The 12638-nt window shown below is 36.8% G+C and overlaps 1 protein-coding gene across 1 annotated transcript in view; it reads right to left on the reverse strand.

Moving 5' to 3' along the window:
• Positions 1–5567: 5567 nt before the first annotated feature.
• Positions 5568–12638, reverse strand: part of LOC110028558 (ultraviolet-B receptor UVR8-like) — a 30548-nt gene continuing 23477 nt past the window's right edge. The window contains exons 10-11 of the mRNA XM_020730458.1: positions 6957–7013; positions 5568–5959 (exon numbers count right to left, since the gene is read on the reverse strand). Of these exons, the coding sequence (XP_020586117.1) occupies positions 5744–5959; positions 6957–7013 (273 nt within the window). The 3' untranslated portion in view covers positions 5568–5743. The remainder of the gene's footprint in view (positions 5960–6956; positions 7014–12638) is intronic.

Raw genomic sequence — 12638 nt, forward strand, 5'->3', positions numbered from 1 at the left:
ACACGGTGACCTCTAGAAGCTGGAATGCCTCGCTGAGCGACATACCTCTCCCACGGGTTGATGTATGCAACGCGCGTCCCCCCTTTCTCATCTTTCCTAGTCAGTCATATGCAACTCCTGAGTCCCCCAAAGTTTGTGATAAAGTCTCACGACATTCAGCCAAGGTGTTTGCGGAAACCCCCAAAAAGTTAAAAAAAAAAAGGATGGGAAATAAAATATGAGAGGAAGGGTGAAAAAGATGCAATTTTTTTAGCAGGCTTCAGCGTCAGGCTTTCTTGAATTTTTTTCTCAGGCATGTGGTGGGTTTGTCTCTCCCCATAGGATTCTTTGCCTTGGGTCTCCTCTCCCCTGCCTTCACCGCTTCCATCCTCCCTTTCTTCTTCTCGTCTGACTCCTCTTAAAGGCTCTAGGTCATGTCCCTAGAAATACAGGGCCACATGAGCATGTTGACAATATCTCAATCTGTGAATTGATAAATGGAGAGCTCTCTTCCTCAGATCATTTGTGTGAACACAAATATGATATAGTAGCAACTTCAGCGTCGCCACTTCTTTGGTGATTGGTTGGACACAAATCCCCTAGTCGAGGCGGGATGTAGCAATCACAAACTTAGACCCAGTTCTTCAGCTTGTTCTCGACCCCGACCATACGAAGCTTAAGGTCATACAAGAACAATGTACAACCATCACAGTCGACCATGAAAAAAAAAATGAGAATAACTCGATCGACCAAGGTATTTCAACTCGCTGCATGTAAATGACAAAGGTCATTATGATGGCAAATAGAGTTCAGTGTGATTTGAGCAGGGATGATACTGTAACTACTGAGAATTGACCTCTTCTCACTGCAAAATGATTGCCACAGCTAGGGTTGTTAAAAAAACTCATTGACACGAACAACTCATGTTCGCCTCGTTAAATGAGCCAAACAAAAACAATTTTCTTAAGCTTGATTATAAACGAGCCGAACATGAACAACTCTTTGTTCGCTCGTGCTCGGCTCATTTTAGCTCGCAATAAAAAAATCATATAATTATTTATATAATAATATATCATATATATATTTATTTATATCTAAATTTAAATCGCAACTCTGTAGTAATGTGGTTATGTGTATCCTTTTGCATATATTTGGTCTAAGATCGAATCCAACACTCTACATCTATTTTTTCCAATTAACTTTAACTAGTCAATTTTGAGTTGAACACAATCCAAATACGAACACACTATTTACGAGCAAATTTCAAGCATGATCCAATCTCAAACATGAGCAATTTTGAACAAGCCGAACAAGAGCCAAGCCTGAGCTTGCTCAAGCTGGGCTCTTTTACAGCCCTAACCACAACCCGTATCTGAATTGGTCGATGTAAACAACCAAGTTATCTCAATAATTTACTGATAAGCTTTCCCATTTAATAGTCACATGAAGTGTGACATCCAGGTCAAAGGTAAGCAGCTTGTATAGGGTTATCATTTACCTATTCCAAACAATGATCAACACGATAGAAGAGTTGACACTAAAAAATTTAGATGAATACCAAGGAAGATCACACGAACAGAATGAAAGAAATGATACCATAAGAAGAAATGAATCATACAAGGAACTAAAATCTTTTATTGACTAACTTATAAAATACAGACGAAGTTGAAATGCCACGAGGACTGTGCAGTCTTTTCATTGCATCAATGTAGGAGAAAAATGTTAAATCAAAATTCAAATATCAATGAACCAATAAAAATAAATATTAACATAAATATTAAAATATTGAACGACAAAATGAGACATACATGTGCATGTTAGTTTGCAAGGTAAAACACATTTACATTTAGGCCAACCATTCACAATTGTTCAACCGGAAAGAAAAAAAATTACAAAATTGTCAACCATTGTCTCAGCCAAGACATACCGCAACTGGGACAGCCGTATGAACATTAATTTTCTCCGTATCCTAACCTTATCTTCCCTATTCGTTTCAGAACACAAACGGAGAAGTGAAATCTGCTCCCATATGTTAATGAATTCGGCTCTCAAACACGACAACTCCTCTTGCAAGGCAGCCTAACGAACCCGAACAGCTGTCAGCTCCTCCACCAACCACTCTATTTGCACGTCACGAGGAAATACACACTCTTGAGTAAATGAAATCAGAAATAAACCAAATGGTTGTAAGACATTGGTTATTCTCACTAGACTCACTAACTCACCACAGAGTGGCCCTACAGAGCTCATGGGATCCTGACGATTCCAGAACCCATAACGACCCCAAAGTTCGAGATCTCCCGCTCAGTAGGAGGTGGAGTCTTGGAGCCCTCACCAGAGGACAGATCCATCATTCAGTACAGATCAAAGGTGGTGAAGGAGAACACTTTTCCTCCGATGTCGTTCCTCACCAACAAAAGTTGACAAGCAAGACAAGTGGGCCTGATCAACATCTCTGAAGGTAAAAGGCCCGGGGCTGACTCTCGACCTTACACCTTCCTCAAAAATTGAATAATGGGAGAAGAAGCATTCTGATAGTCCTGATCAACATCTAGAGGATCACTTCCCAAGACACGATGTTTTTTTTTCTGGGAACCAGCCTCCTCCACCAGATAACTCTCTATGAAGCAGCCGTTGTTTGAATTGGAAGATCCTACTTCCACCACAAGGTCAAGAGCTTTTAAATCATTGATGGTACATTTTCTGGACTATTTGTTCTTAGATCTTGACCTCGCCCTCTTCTTTATGGTCTGAAAAAGAGAAGCATAAGCATCCTTGACAACTGACTTAGAGAGTTTCCTGCCCTCCATGCTCTGCGTGTTAAAGTTGTGGAAGACAAATCTGAAAAAACACCCAAAAGATAAGTACTCACGCCACATATATATATGATGTTTTTTTACACGAAAATCAAGAAGTAATTACTTATTATGCATTTAGTAGTCATGAATAACACAAATGTGGTTCAAAAATTAGATTTCTTTGTCTTTATCGCAGTTGTCGCGATCAAGGAGCAAGAAAACCAGAGAATTTTAATATGTACATAAAAAATATGTCAGCACAAATCACAAAGACAACACATGAATAACAGAAGTGATGGCGTAGCCACGCTGGACCTAATATGGAAGGTTCAGGACCACAAACTCAACAGACAAAACCCCAACATACCAGGAAGAAAGTACAGCTCATACAAATAAAGGGTAAATCATTCCTTGAGAAATACCCTCGCCAAAGCCAGTCAAATGAACCAGGCTCCAACTAGCCCAGATAAACCAAGACATGAAAACGCATCCTCCAGTTCTGGAGCAGCTGACAGGAACCCTCAACTTGGGCTGTCAGAAAAGCCCGTCGTTTGTGAACAACTCGTGTTCGACTCGATAAGTAGTTCATGTTCGATTCGTTCGTTAAACAAGTGAATCAAACACGAACAAGTTTCTTTAGTTTGAATTACAAACGAACCCAACACAAACAAGAAGTTGTTTGATCATATTCAGTTCCTTCTAATTCGAAATAAATAATTTGTTAAAAATTAATATGATCATAAAATTTTATAGTAAAAAAATATGATATATTTTATAAGAAAATTTTAAATAAAAATTTTATTAAATTATTATAAAAAATTTTAATTCTAAATTATCTGAAATTGATCTCCACCATTTTTTTGATAATTTTTTAACAAATAATTAAATTTATTTTTTTAAAAATTTTTTTATCTCATTTCGAACCGAACACGAGTAATTCGAATTAAATTCATAAAAATCGAACCGAACAAGAACACACATTTCATAAACAATTTCGAACATGAGTCTTCAAACAGATTTAATTTCAAACGAACCAAATACAAACATGAGCTTTGTTCGCTCATGTTTTGTTCGTTTACACCCCTACCCTCAACGAGCAACCGCATGGACATATGACTGACCTCACTACCGCCTTGCTTGATAACCGCTCGGCTTGATGGCCGCCCAGCCCAATGACCGCCCCGCCCATCCAAGGAACCCAATAGCAATATTTATAAATAGCCTGAAATACCGTATCTACGAATCTCAAGGGTACAATATGTAATTGTATAATAATGGATCCCTATAAATAGATGATCCCTTTCATGAATAAGGGTTATGCAATGTTATGGGTCAACGCTGTGCTATCTCTCTCACCCACTCTCTCTTTCGATCTCAAGTACTCTATTCCTTAAATGTGTCCCTCTGACAAATCTGAATTCAATGGTGCACATAATGAGCATAAGTGCTTCATAAACGTAACGTACCTACAAATCCATCATGAAATGATGGTTAGAGCTTTACCTTTCGAATAAAAAATTCTTAGAGGAGAATATAGGTTGATTATCACAAAATAGATTATTTATTAACCAAGATTTGGCTTGATGAATATCATCATCAGAATGAGGTCATAACTCATCATATTTTCCATTAATATTTGAAAAAATAAATTTCTCTGCCAAACTTGAACAACCAAACAAATACTTATTTAACAAATTCTCACACCAAAATTTCTTACATTTTAACCTCATCTCTCCATGGAGGATCAATCAAATGGTGAACTTCTAGCATTTGTACTTTGGTGAAGAGGGGCAGTTAATAACCCTTAACATTCATCTTTAGAATAAAGGAAAACAAATATAGGGATGATTCTTTTGACCTGACTTTTCTTCATAATCTCCACAAATTGACTAGCCATAAGAAATGCCAAACATTTTCATCGCAAAATTATACCTTTATCAATCTAAAATTCTGACTTTTGTTAAGCTATTATTCATGTATGGTCCTGTACCATAACGGTCTAGGAAAAATGAGGAATTAGGTCTTTATTATAATAATATATTAGCAAAGTTTGCGCAGCGTACTCAAATCAGTTGGTCGGGCATCTGCTTGTCAGTTGCAAGTCACCTCTGGTCTAGGGGTTGATTCTCCCTGTGTAAGGTGTGGCACCCGAATTATAGGCGCATGAGAGATGATCGGAGCTTGTATCATCTATATATATATATATATATATATATGATACGAAAGATTGAATTTAGACGAACAAGATTTGAAGCCCTTTCTGCCAAGCCAAAATTTTGTAGCCTTATTCAGAACTGATTGGATTAGACCATTGATGACCTCATAACACAAGTCAAAGTTGTCCACCACTGAAATTTCAACAGCCTGCAACTCCATTAACAGAGCTTTTCTGAAGACCACATAATGAAATTTTGCATTCACACTGATGCTGTTAGAAAGAAGACCGTTGGGAAGGAAGATTCACGTGTATACCACTCAATTCCTATGTATTTACATATCGACACCTAAACTTCAATTTTTATATATTTATCACCTTATATGTGCATGAAAATAAGTATTTCATATTTTAAAAGTTAAAATGATGTTATTTTGATGGTATATGAAAGATTTAGGTGGCATAAACGCTTTAAAAGCAAAGTATATGTTTTAAATATGTAAAATATAGGAATTGGGGGTTATATATGTAGCCTCTTCTAAACTTCCTTATACTGTCATTCAATTGCAAATTTTCTAAGCCATACTGAAGCTGAGCAGTGCTGAAATGTGCAGCAGACAAGAACAATTGTCTGAAACTCTTGAAAAAAGCCCAACCTTATTGATAAATAAAACAATCTTATACCAAATTCATTAATTCATGAAAGACATAAGCAGTCTAAAATGCTTGATATCTTTGGATATAACTGATAACCTTACAAAAACTGATAAAACATGTGATGAAAACATTGAGATTCTAAGAGTGATTTTTCTCAACCAGAGATGGTTTGTTCGTCTTGTTCTTGTTCGTTAATCCAAGTTGCTATGGCTAGAGTGTGGCGTCCGCCGCCGGCGACAAGCTTCACGAACCATCGGCCATTGCTGTCGCCGCTGCATTCGGGAGGGGGTAGGTTTATCGGTACTTCCATGGGGTGACCGGTGGTAACCTTACGGCCATATCCCAGTCGGCCATGGTCTCCACGCCCAAACTAAAGAAAAAAAGGATGATAAATTAGTTGAAGGTATCGAAATTAATGGAGATCGGAGTTTGGAAATTAGAAACATTTTTTTTTTCATGTGCTGTGAAACATGAAAATATGACACTAAATAGGACACAATGGAGAAAAATGATTCATGTAGCCGACCCCACGTAGTGGGATTAAGGCTTTGTTGTTGTTGTTGTGCTGTGAAACATGATTAGAGATATTGTAGTATTTGATGCATGAAGAATAAAGCACTTAATGTGCTTAAATTCATCCCGATTCCATCTGTAGTTCAAAAATCTTACAAACCAATAATAAAGACTACCATGGGAGAATTTTTTATTTATTTTGTACCGATGAAATGCCAAATGCCTTTTTTTTTTGGGGTGGGGGTTGGGGAGGATTTACATACACTCAACAAAATTTCTATTTATTTACATATCTAATATCAGATCAAAAATATCACAATCATGATATTTTTAAAAGTTAAATACACGTTTTTATGCACATTTTTACAACACCAATATGTTATCAATGTAAATATCAAACTTTGGGTGTTAGGCATATAAATACATAAGAATTATATGATGTCTGTAAAGTTCCCTTTTTGTAGCAAGATATACAAACATACCACTTAATTCCTAACTATTGACTTAGATGGCCCCTAAACTTCAATTTTTCACATATATGATACCTTACCTATGCATAAAAGACGTATTTCACATTGTAAAAGTTAAAATAGTGATATTTTTTATGTAATATGACATATTTGGGTAATATAAATGTAAAATTTATAATTCAGGAGTTAGGTATCTAAATACAGAAGAATTGGGTGGTAAGCAAGTAAATGCCCCTTCTTTTAATTCTTCTGAAAGTGTTCCCAAGCCTGGCTGGTGCCAAACATAAAGTTTGCTACAGATCAACAAAGCTTCATATATACCAAACGATGGTTAAATTTATAATTTCTAAGCCATGTGGGAAATGCTAGAAATATAAAACTCACCGAAAACATTCTCCCATCACGAGTCAATGCAACAGAATGGGTTCCTCCGCAGGACATCTGTGTAGATCCATCATAGTTAGCGTAACTAGTCCAAAGTTTCTTGTAGAATGACTAGCACAGAAAAGCAAGCGAGTGGAACAAGATTTGCCTATAATTTGATCTTCCATGCATCTTGCATTTAACTGGGGTTGATTGATATAAAGATGACAGCGAATTTGACCCAGCTTCCAAATCAAAATTTTTCATTTTAGTATGACCTTAAACTTGACTCATACATATATATATATATAATACATATATATATATACATATATATATCTATATATGTATATATATATATGTATATATTAAAAAAGGAAATTGATATTTGGCAGGGGCCCAAATATCGATTTCTCATGCGCTTTTTGGTCCCATGATGAGAACCCGCGCCATGTGCCTAAGATTTCAGAGCCCTCGCACTATGGTGCGATCGAAACCTTGACCTGAGGGGACCTACAGTGACCCCACCACCAACAGGCCAAGGCTTGCAGCACAAACTTGACTCATATATATATAAATATAATTTGAGAAATATACATAAAAATTTAGTTTAGATGAAACTATTCCTCATGCATGATTGGACTACCTGTTTAGGCTCATTGCCTAAAGAAATTGGTTTAAAAGGGCAAGGAGGAGCAGGAAAGCCAAATCCATAAAACTAGCAATTTTCACCATAAAAATTTCATCATCCACAGCTAATAAAAAGAGAGCAAATTCTAAATGATCAATTCTACAGTACTATAACTTTTTCGAATTATGTTCGAACATTGCCCAAATCTTGCTCAACGGTCCTCAATCTTGCAAGAACATTACTAAAATCTTACTTGAACCATTCTTGAATCTTAACGAAAATTTTAAGAATTATCATATTAACGAAAATTTTGAGTATTTGCTTAAAATCATAATTGGAAAAATATATTAGGGTTATTTTATAATTCAAAAACAAAAACACATAAATTGTTTTTAGTGAAAACAAACAACTGAAACATTAGTAACAAAAAAAAATAAATATTTGATTTAAAAAAATCATATTTATAAATTTTAAATCAGGATGTAAATATACTTTTGTGGAATGTAAGATCCTTTCATGTATTATAAAATATATATTTATATTTTGCTAGACAACAAAATAATAGTAAGAAAAATTATGAACAAATCTTTTTCCAAAGTAAAAGAAATTGTTTTGCAATATAAATTATATCATTCAAGTCATTTAAATTTAATTTATTTAGTATATTTCTGTAATAATAAGAATATAAAATAATAATAATGATTATTATTATTATCTGAAAAAAAATATATTGTAGGAAATGAGGTCTCCTTTGAGTGAGATCGCACCGTTGATGGCTGAGAAAATATTTTGTCCAGACACTGCACGTGGACAATCAATCACTGGCGGCCACGTCGCCATACACATTAATTAGCGGTGGGCGACGTGGCCACCGATGATTGACAATATTTTTTCGCTCATGGGAGCGTTAAGATGAGGATTTTTCCCGTCTTATTTCATTCGAACTCACGCACACAAAGAGTGAAGGAGAGTACAAGAGAGACGGGGGGAAAGTGAGAGCGAGAGAGTGAGGTAGAGGAAGAAGAAAAGGTGACGAATGAAGTGTTTGGGGAAGAGGAAGAAGGAGAAGGAGGAGGTTACCTGTAATTAAGCCAAAGAGATAGGAGGAGGGAGCTCGTGCGGCATTTTTATGCATGTAGACGGCTAGAGCAGCCCTACCCGAGCAAAGAAGAGGGAGGGAGAGGCAATCGTCCCTAACCGAGCCGTAGAAGGGAAATAAGAGCTTGTGCGGCTTGTTGGAAGCTCGATCGAGAGCTGGAAGAGGAAGGAGGTGGGGGGTTCTCCCTCTCATGCAACTCATCAAGAAAGGAGGAGGCAAGCCATCCAACTTGTGTGGGTTGCAGAGGAAGGAGGTGAAGGAGGAGGTGAAGGAGGGGCTTGAGCGGATGTTTGAGCCTCGACCGAGAACTGAGCGAGGAAGAAAAGGGGATTACAAAAGCTTGAGTGTGAGAGCTCTGCATGTGTGAGGAGTGCACGATACTGTTGAGGTGGATAATATATTTTTATTTTGCAATAGTTCCATTTATTTATGCATGTTTTTACTATTCCAACTTTTATTTCTTTTAAAATGCAATGCTTCTTTTTAAATATTGAATGCAAGTTTTCTTTTAAAGTTTAAATGCAAGATAAAATGAATAAAATATGATATATGCATGCATATGAGAGTCACCCCTAGATGGTACTAGTAGGGGAATGCATTTTACCCGTGCACGAAATGAAAATGAAAATGAAAATTAAAATGGAAATAGAGATGGAAATGACTGCCTACCTTTATGGTGGATTGAAAAAAATTAAACTTGTATTTTTATAAAGTAACGTTTAAACGACGACTCTCAATTATGAAGTGTAACCTAAATAAATGAAGGGAAATGAAATTTGTTTTATTTATTGCTCTCTTTTACTGCACAGTTTTTACTGTCATCACACTTTTACAAAGATATTTAAAAATGAGAATTATTGTAATTAAGAACATTTACCTAATGACTGGTTTTAACTCAAACCATAGTTGTTAACATTTTTACAGGAAAACTGGTTGTAGATTAGATGTACTCTAGGAAACATGTATACAAACATCGTGGAGCGCAAGCTCACAAGTATTGTAATTTAGTTCATTTTTTATTTAAGTGTAAACTTTTAAATATGAACAATCAATTGTAAGAATATATTTTATGAATTAGAATGACTCTTTTGTAATCTGGATTTTATTTTTGTGATGAAATAAAACTGTTAGATAGATTTTCTCCATCCGATCGTTAGCTGCCGCCCTGGGATTTCCAAGCTCATCGGGTCAGGTCGTGACAAAAGTGGTATTAGAGCCCAGTTAGAGATAGTAAAGAAGTGATCATAAAAGAGCAATTAGGAAAAACAGTAATATTTATTAAGATAGTTAAAAAAAGTGATTAAATGTTTATGTTAATAATTTAAAATTATGTTTTCTCATGACAATTGATTTCGATCCGGAGGTTACAAATAAAAATGATAGAGATGTAAGAGTGTTAATTATCAGGATCAAATGACTCTAACACATACTGATACTCCATCTAGTGGTGCTAGCGTCTCTATGAAAGCGCTTACTCAGATGATGGTCGTGGTTACACGACTTATTCAGAGTTCTCAAACCCAGGCTAGTGGAAGTGGCCAGCTCAGCTAGATAAAAATCTGAAGTTGTTCCAGGACATGCGACCACCACTATTCTCAAGAGCAGGAGGGTCAATTGAAGCGGAGAACTGGTTGTTGAGGTAGAAAAAATCATTGAGGGTTTTTCATGTCCTCAAGAGAAGAAGGTCACATTAGCTACTTTTGCTTTGAAAGTGGGAGTTGAGAGGTGGTGGCAGGGCCAACTTCAACAGAAGTTTGGCGGACGACCCAAAAGTCAAATATAGCGGGAGGACTTTGTGAAGATTTTTTGTGATTAGTTCATTCCCCTTTCAGCCAGGAGTCAGATGCAGGATCGGTTCATCAGACTAGTGTAGGACGACCAATCCCTTATGCAATATGAGGCTGAATCTATGATGTTATCCAGCTATGCGCCTCAGTTGATCCCAAATGCCGAAGAAAAGTGTCACCGATTTCTCACTAGATTGAAGGATGTCATTCGATAGCCTTTAATTCCTGTTGACATTGAGCATTACTCAGTTCTTGTGGAGAGAGCGAAGAGGATAGAGATTGATTTAATGGCTACGCAGAGGCGTAGAGATTTTCAAAAGAGGAAGATGAGATGACAAACCAAGATCGGGACATACCACCCAATCTAGACAGTCTAGTATGAAGAAGTCTCGACCCAGTCGCAACGAAGCTAGTAGTGGAACTGGCAGTAGTAGCAGCAGTATGATTACTTGTGCCAAGTGTGGAAGGGACATAGAGAAGAGTGTTTGTCGGGCACCAACACATGTTTCTGGTGCCATCAGCCTGGAATATGGCGAGGTCATGCCCTACCTTAGGACAGAGACCTCAGGTTGATGTCAGGGCTAGTGTTCTGCCTACTTAGAGGACTTTTGGAAAGCGGAGGACAGTGGAGTCGGCAGGATCAGCTTCAGCTCTGAGTCAAACCCGTCAGAATGTGCAGCCACGAGTATATGCACTGACTCGACAGAAAGCAAAGGATTCATCTGACGTCATTACAGGTATTTATTTATTTTAACAGATTTGTCAAATCTTTATTTATATTGCGAGACTCATTTTTTGCTTAGTATGGGTTTTATATTTATTCAAAACAATTTGGTCTGAACCTTATTTGATACTGGAGCATCTCATTCATTTTTCTCTGAAGAGTTTGTGAAGTCTGAAGGATTGGAAGCTTTTAGAATGCTCGATGCCTTAAGTTCTTCTACCTAATGGGTCTCGCATAATGGCTGATGGAAGCTGTTGTGTGAATCTGACCATCTGCGATAGAAGCTTCAAGGCGAATTTGGTAGTACTGCCACTTACCGAGTTCGAAGTGATTCTAAGGATGGATTGGTTATCCAATCATTTCACAAATATTGATTGCTCTAAAAAGATAGTTAAATTAAGCATCCCTGGAAAAAAAAATAATTCAAGTTTGTGGGTAATTGAGAAATCATGTCTATGATGATATCCAATTTAAATACATGCAAATTGTTAGCAAGAGGGTATCAAGGCTTTTTAGCTCAATTCATCGATATTATGAAAGAACCAAAGAAGTTAAAGGATACGCCGCTGATGGTGAAGGAGTATCCAGAAGTCTTCTTAGATGATTTTTCAGGTTTGTCTCCAAGAAAAGAGAGATTTTTCAATCGATTTAATACCACGTGCAAAACCAGTGGCGAAAGCACCTTATAGAATGACAATCAAGGAGCTTCAAGAGTTGAAGATCCACTACAGAACTTATTGGAGAAGGGGTTCATCAGGCCAAGCACTTCCTATTGGAGAGCTCTAGTGCTTTTTATTAAGAAAAAAGAAGGGAGTTTAAGGCTATGCATTATTACTGAGAATTAAACAAGCTCACAATCAAGAACAAGTATCCTTTGTCAAGGATCGATGATCTTTTGATCAGTTAGAAGGAGCTTCGGTGTTTTTCAGGATTGATCTGCGCTCAGGTTATCACCAATTGAGAATTAAATAAGATGATATCACAAAAACAGCTTTCAACACCAGATATAGGCATCATGAATTTGTTGTAATGCCTTTTGGGTTGTCAAACATACCTACAATCTTTATGGACCTGATCAACAGAATATTCAAACCATTTTTGGATAGATTTGTGATAGTCTTCATCGATGACATTAATCTATTACAGTGATGAGATTCATCATGCAGATCATCTTCATACTGTTCTGTAGACGCTAAAGAACCAATTTTATTCTAAGTTGTCAAAGTGTGATTTCTAGTTGAGGAGCATAGCATTTTTGGGGAGTATCATTAGTAGTGAAGGTATCACAGTGGATCAGATTAAGGTTAAAGCTATAACTGATTGGCCCAAACCAACCACTGTTACAGAAGTTCGAAGTTTCTTGGGTCTAGCTGGTTATTACAGGAGATTCGTTGAAGGGTTCTTGCAAATCGCAATGTCTTTGTCCACATAGACTCAGAAGGCGGCGAAATTTGAATGGACG

Source organism: Phalaenopsis equestris, unplaced genomic scaffold, assembly GCF_001263595.1.
Source record: "Phalaenopsis equestris unplaced genomic scaffold, ASM126359v1 Scaffold000513, whole genome shotgun sequence".
Classification (NCBI taxonomy): domain Eukaryota; kingdom Viridiplantae; phylum Streptophyta; class Magnoliopsida; order Asparagales; family Orchidaceae; genus Phalaenopsis; species Phalaenopsis equestris.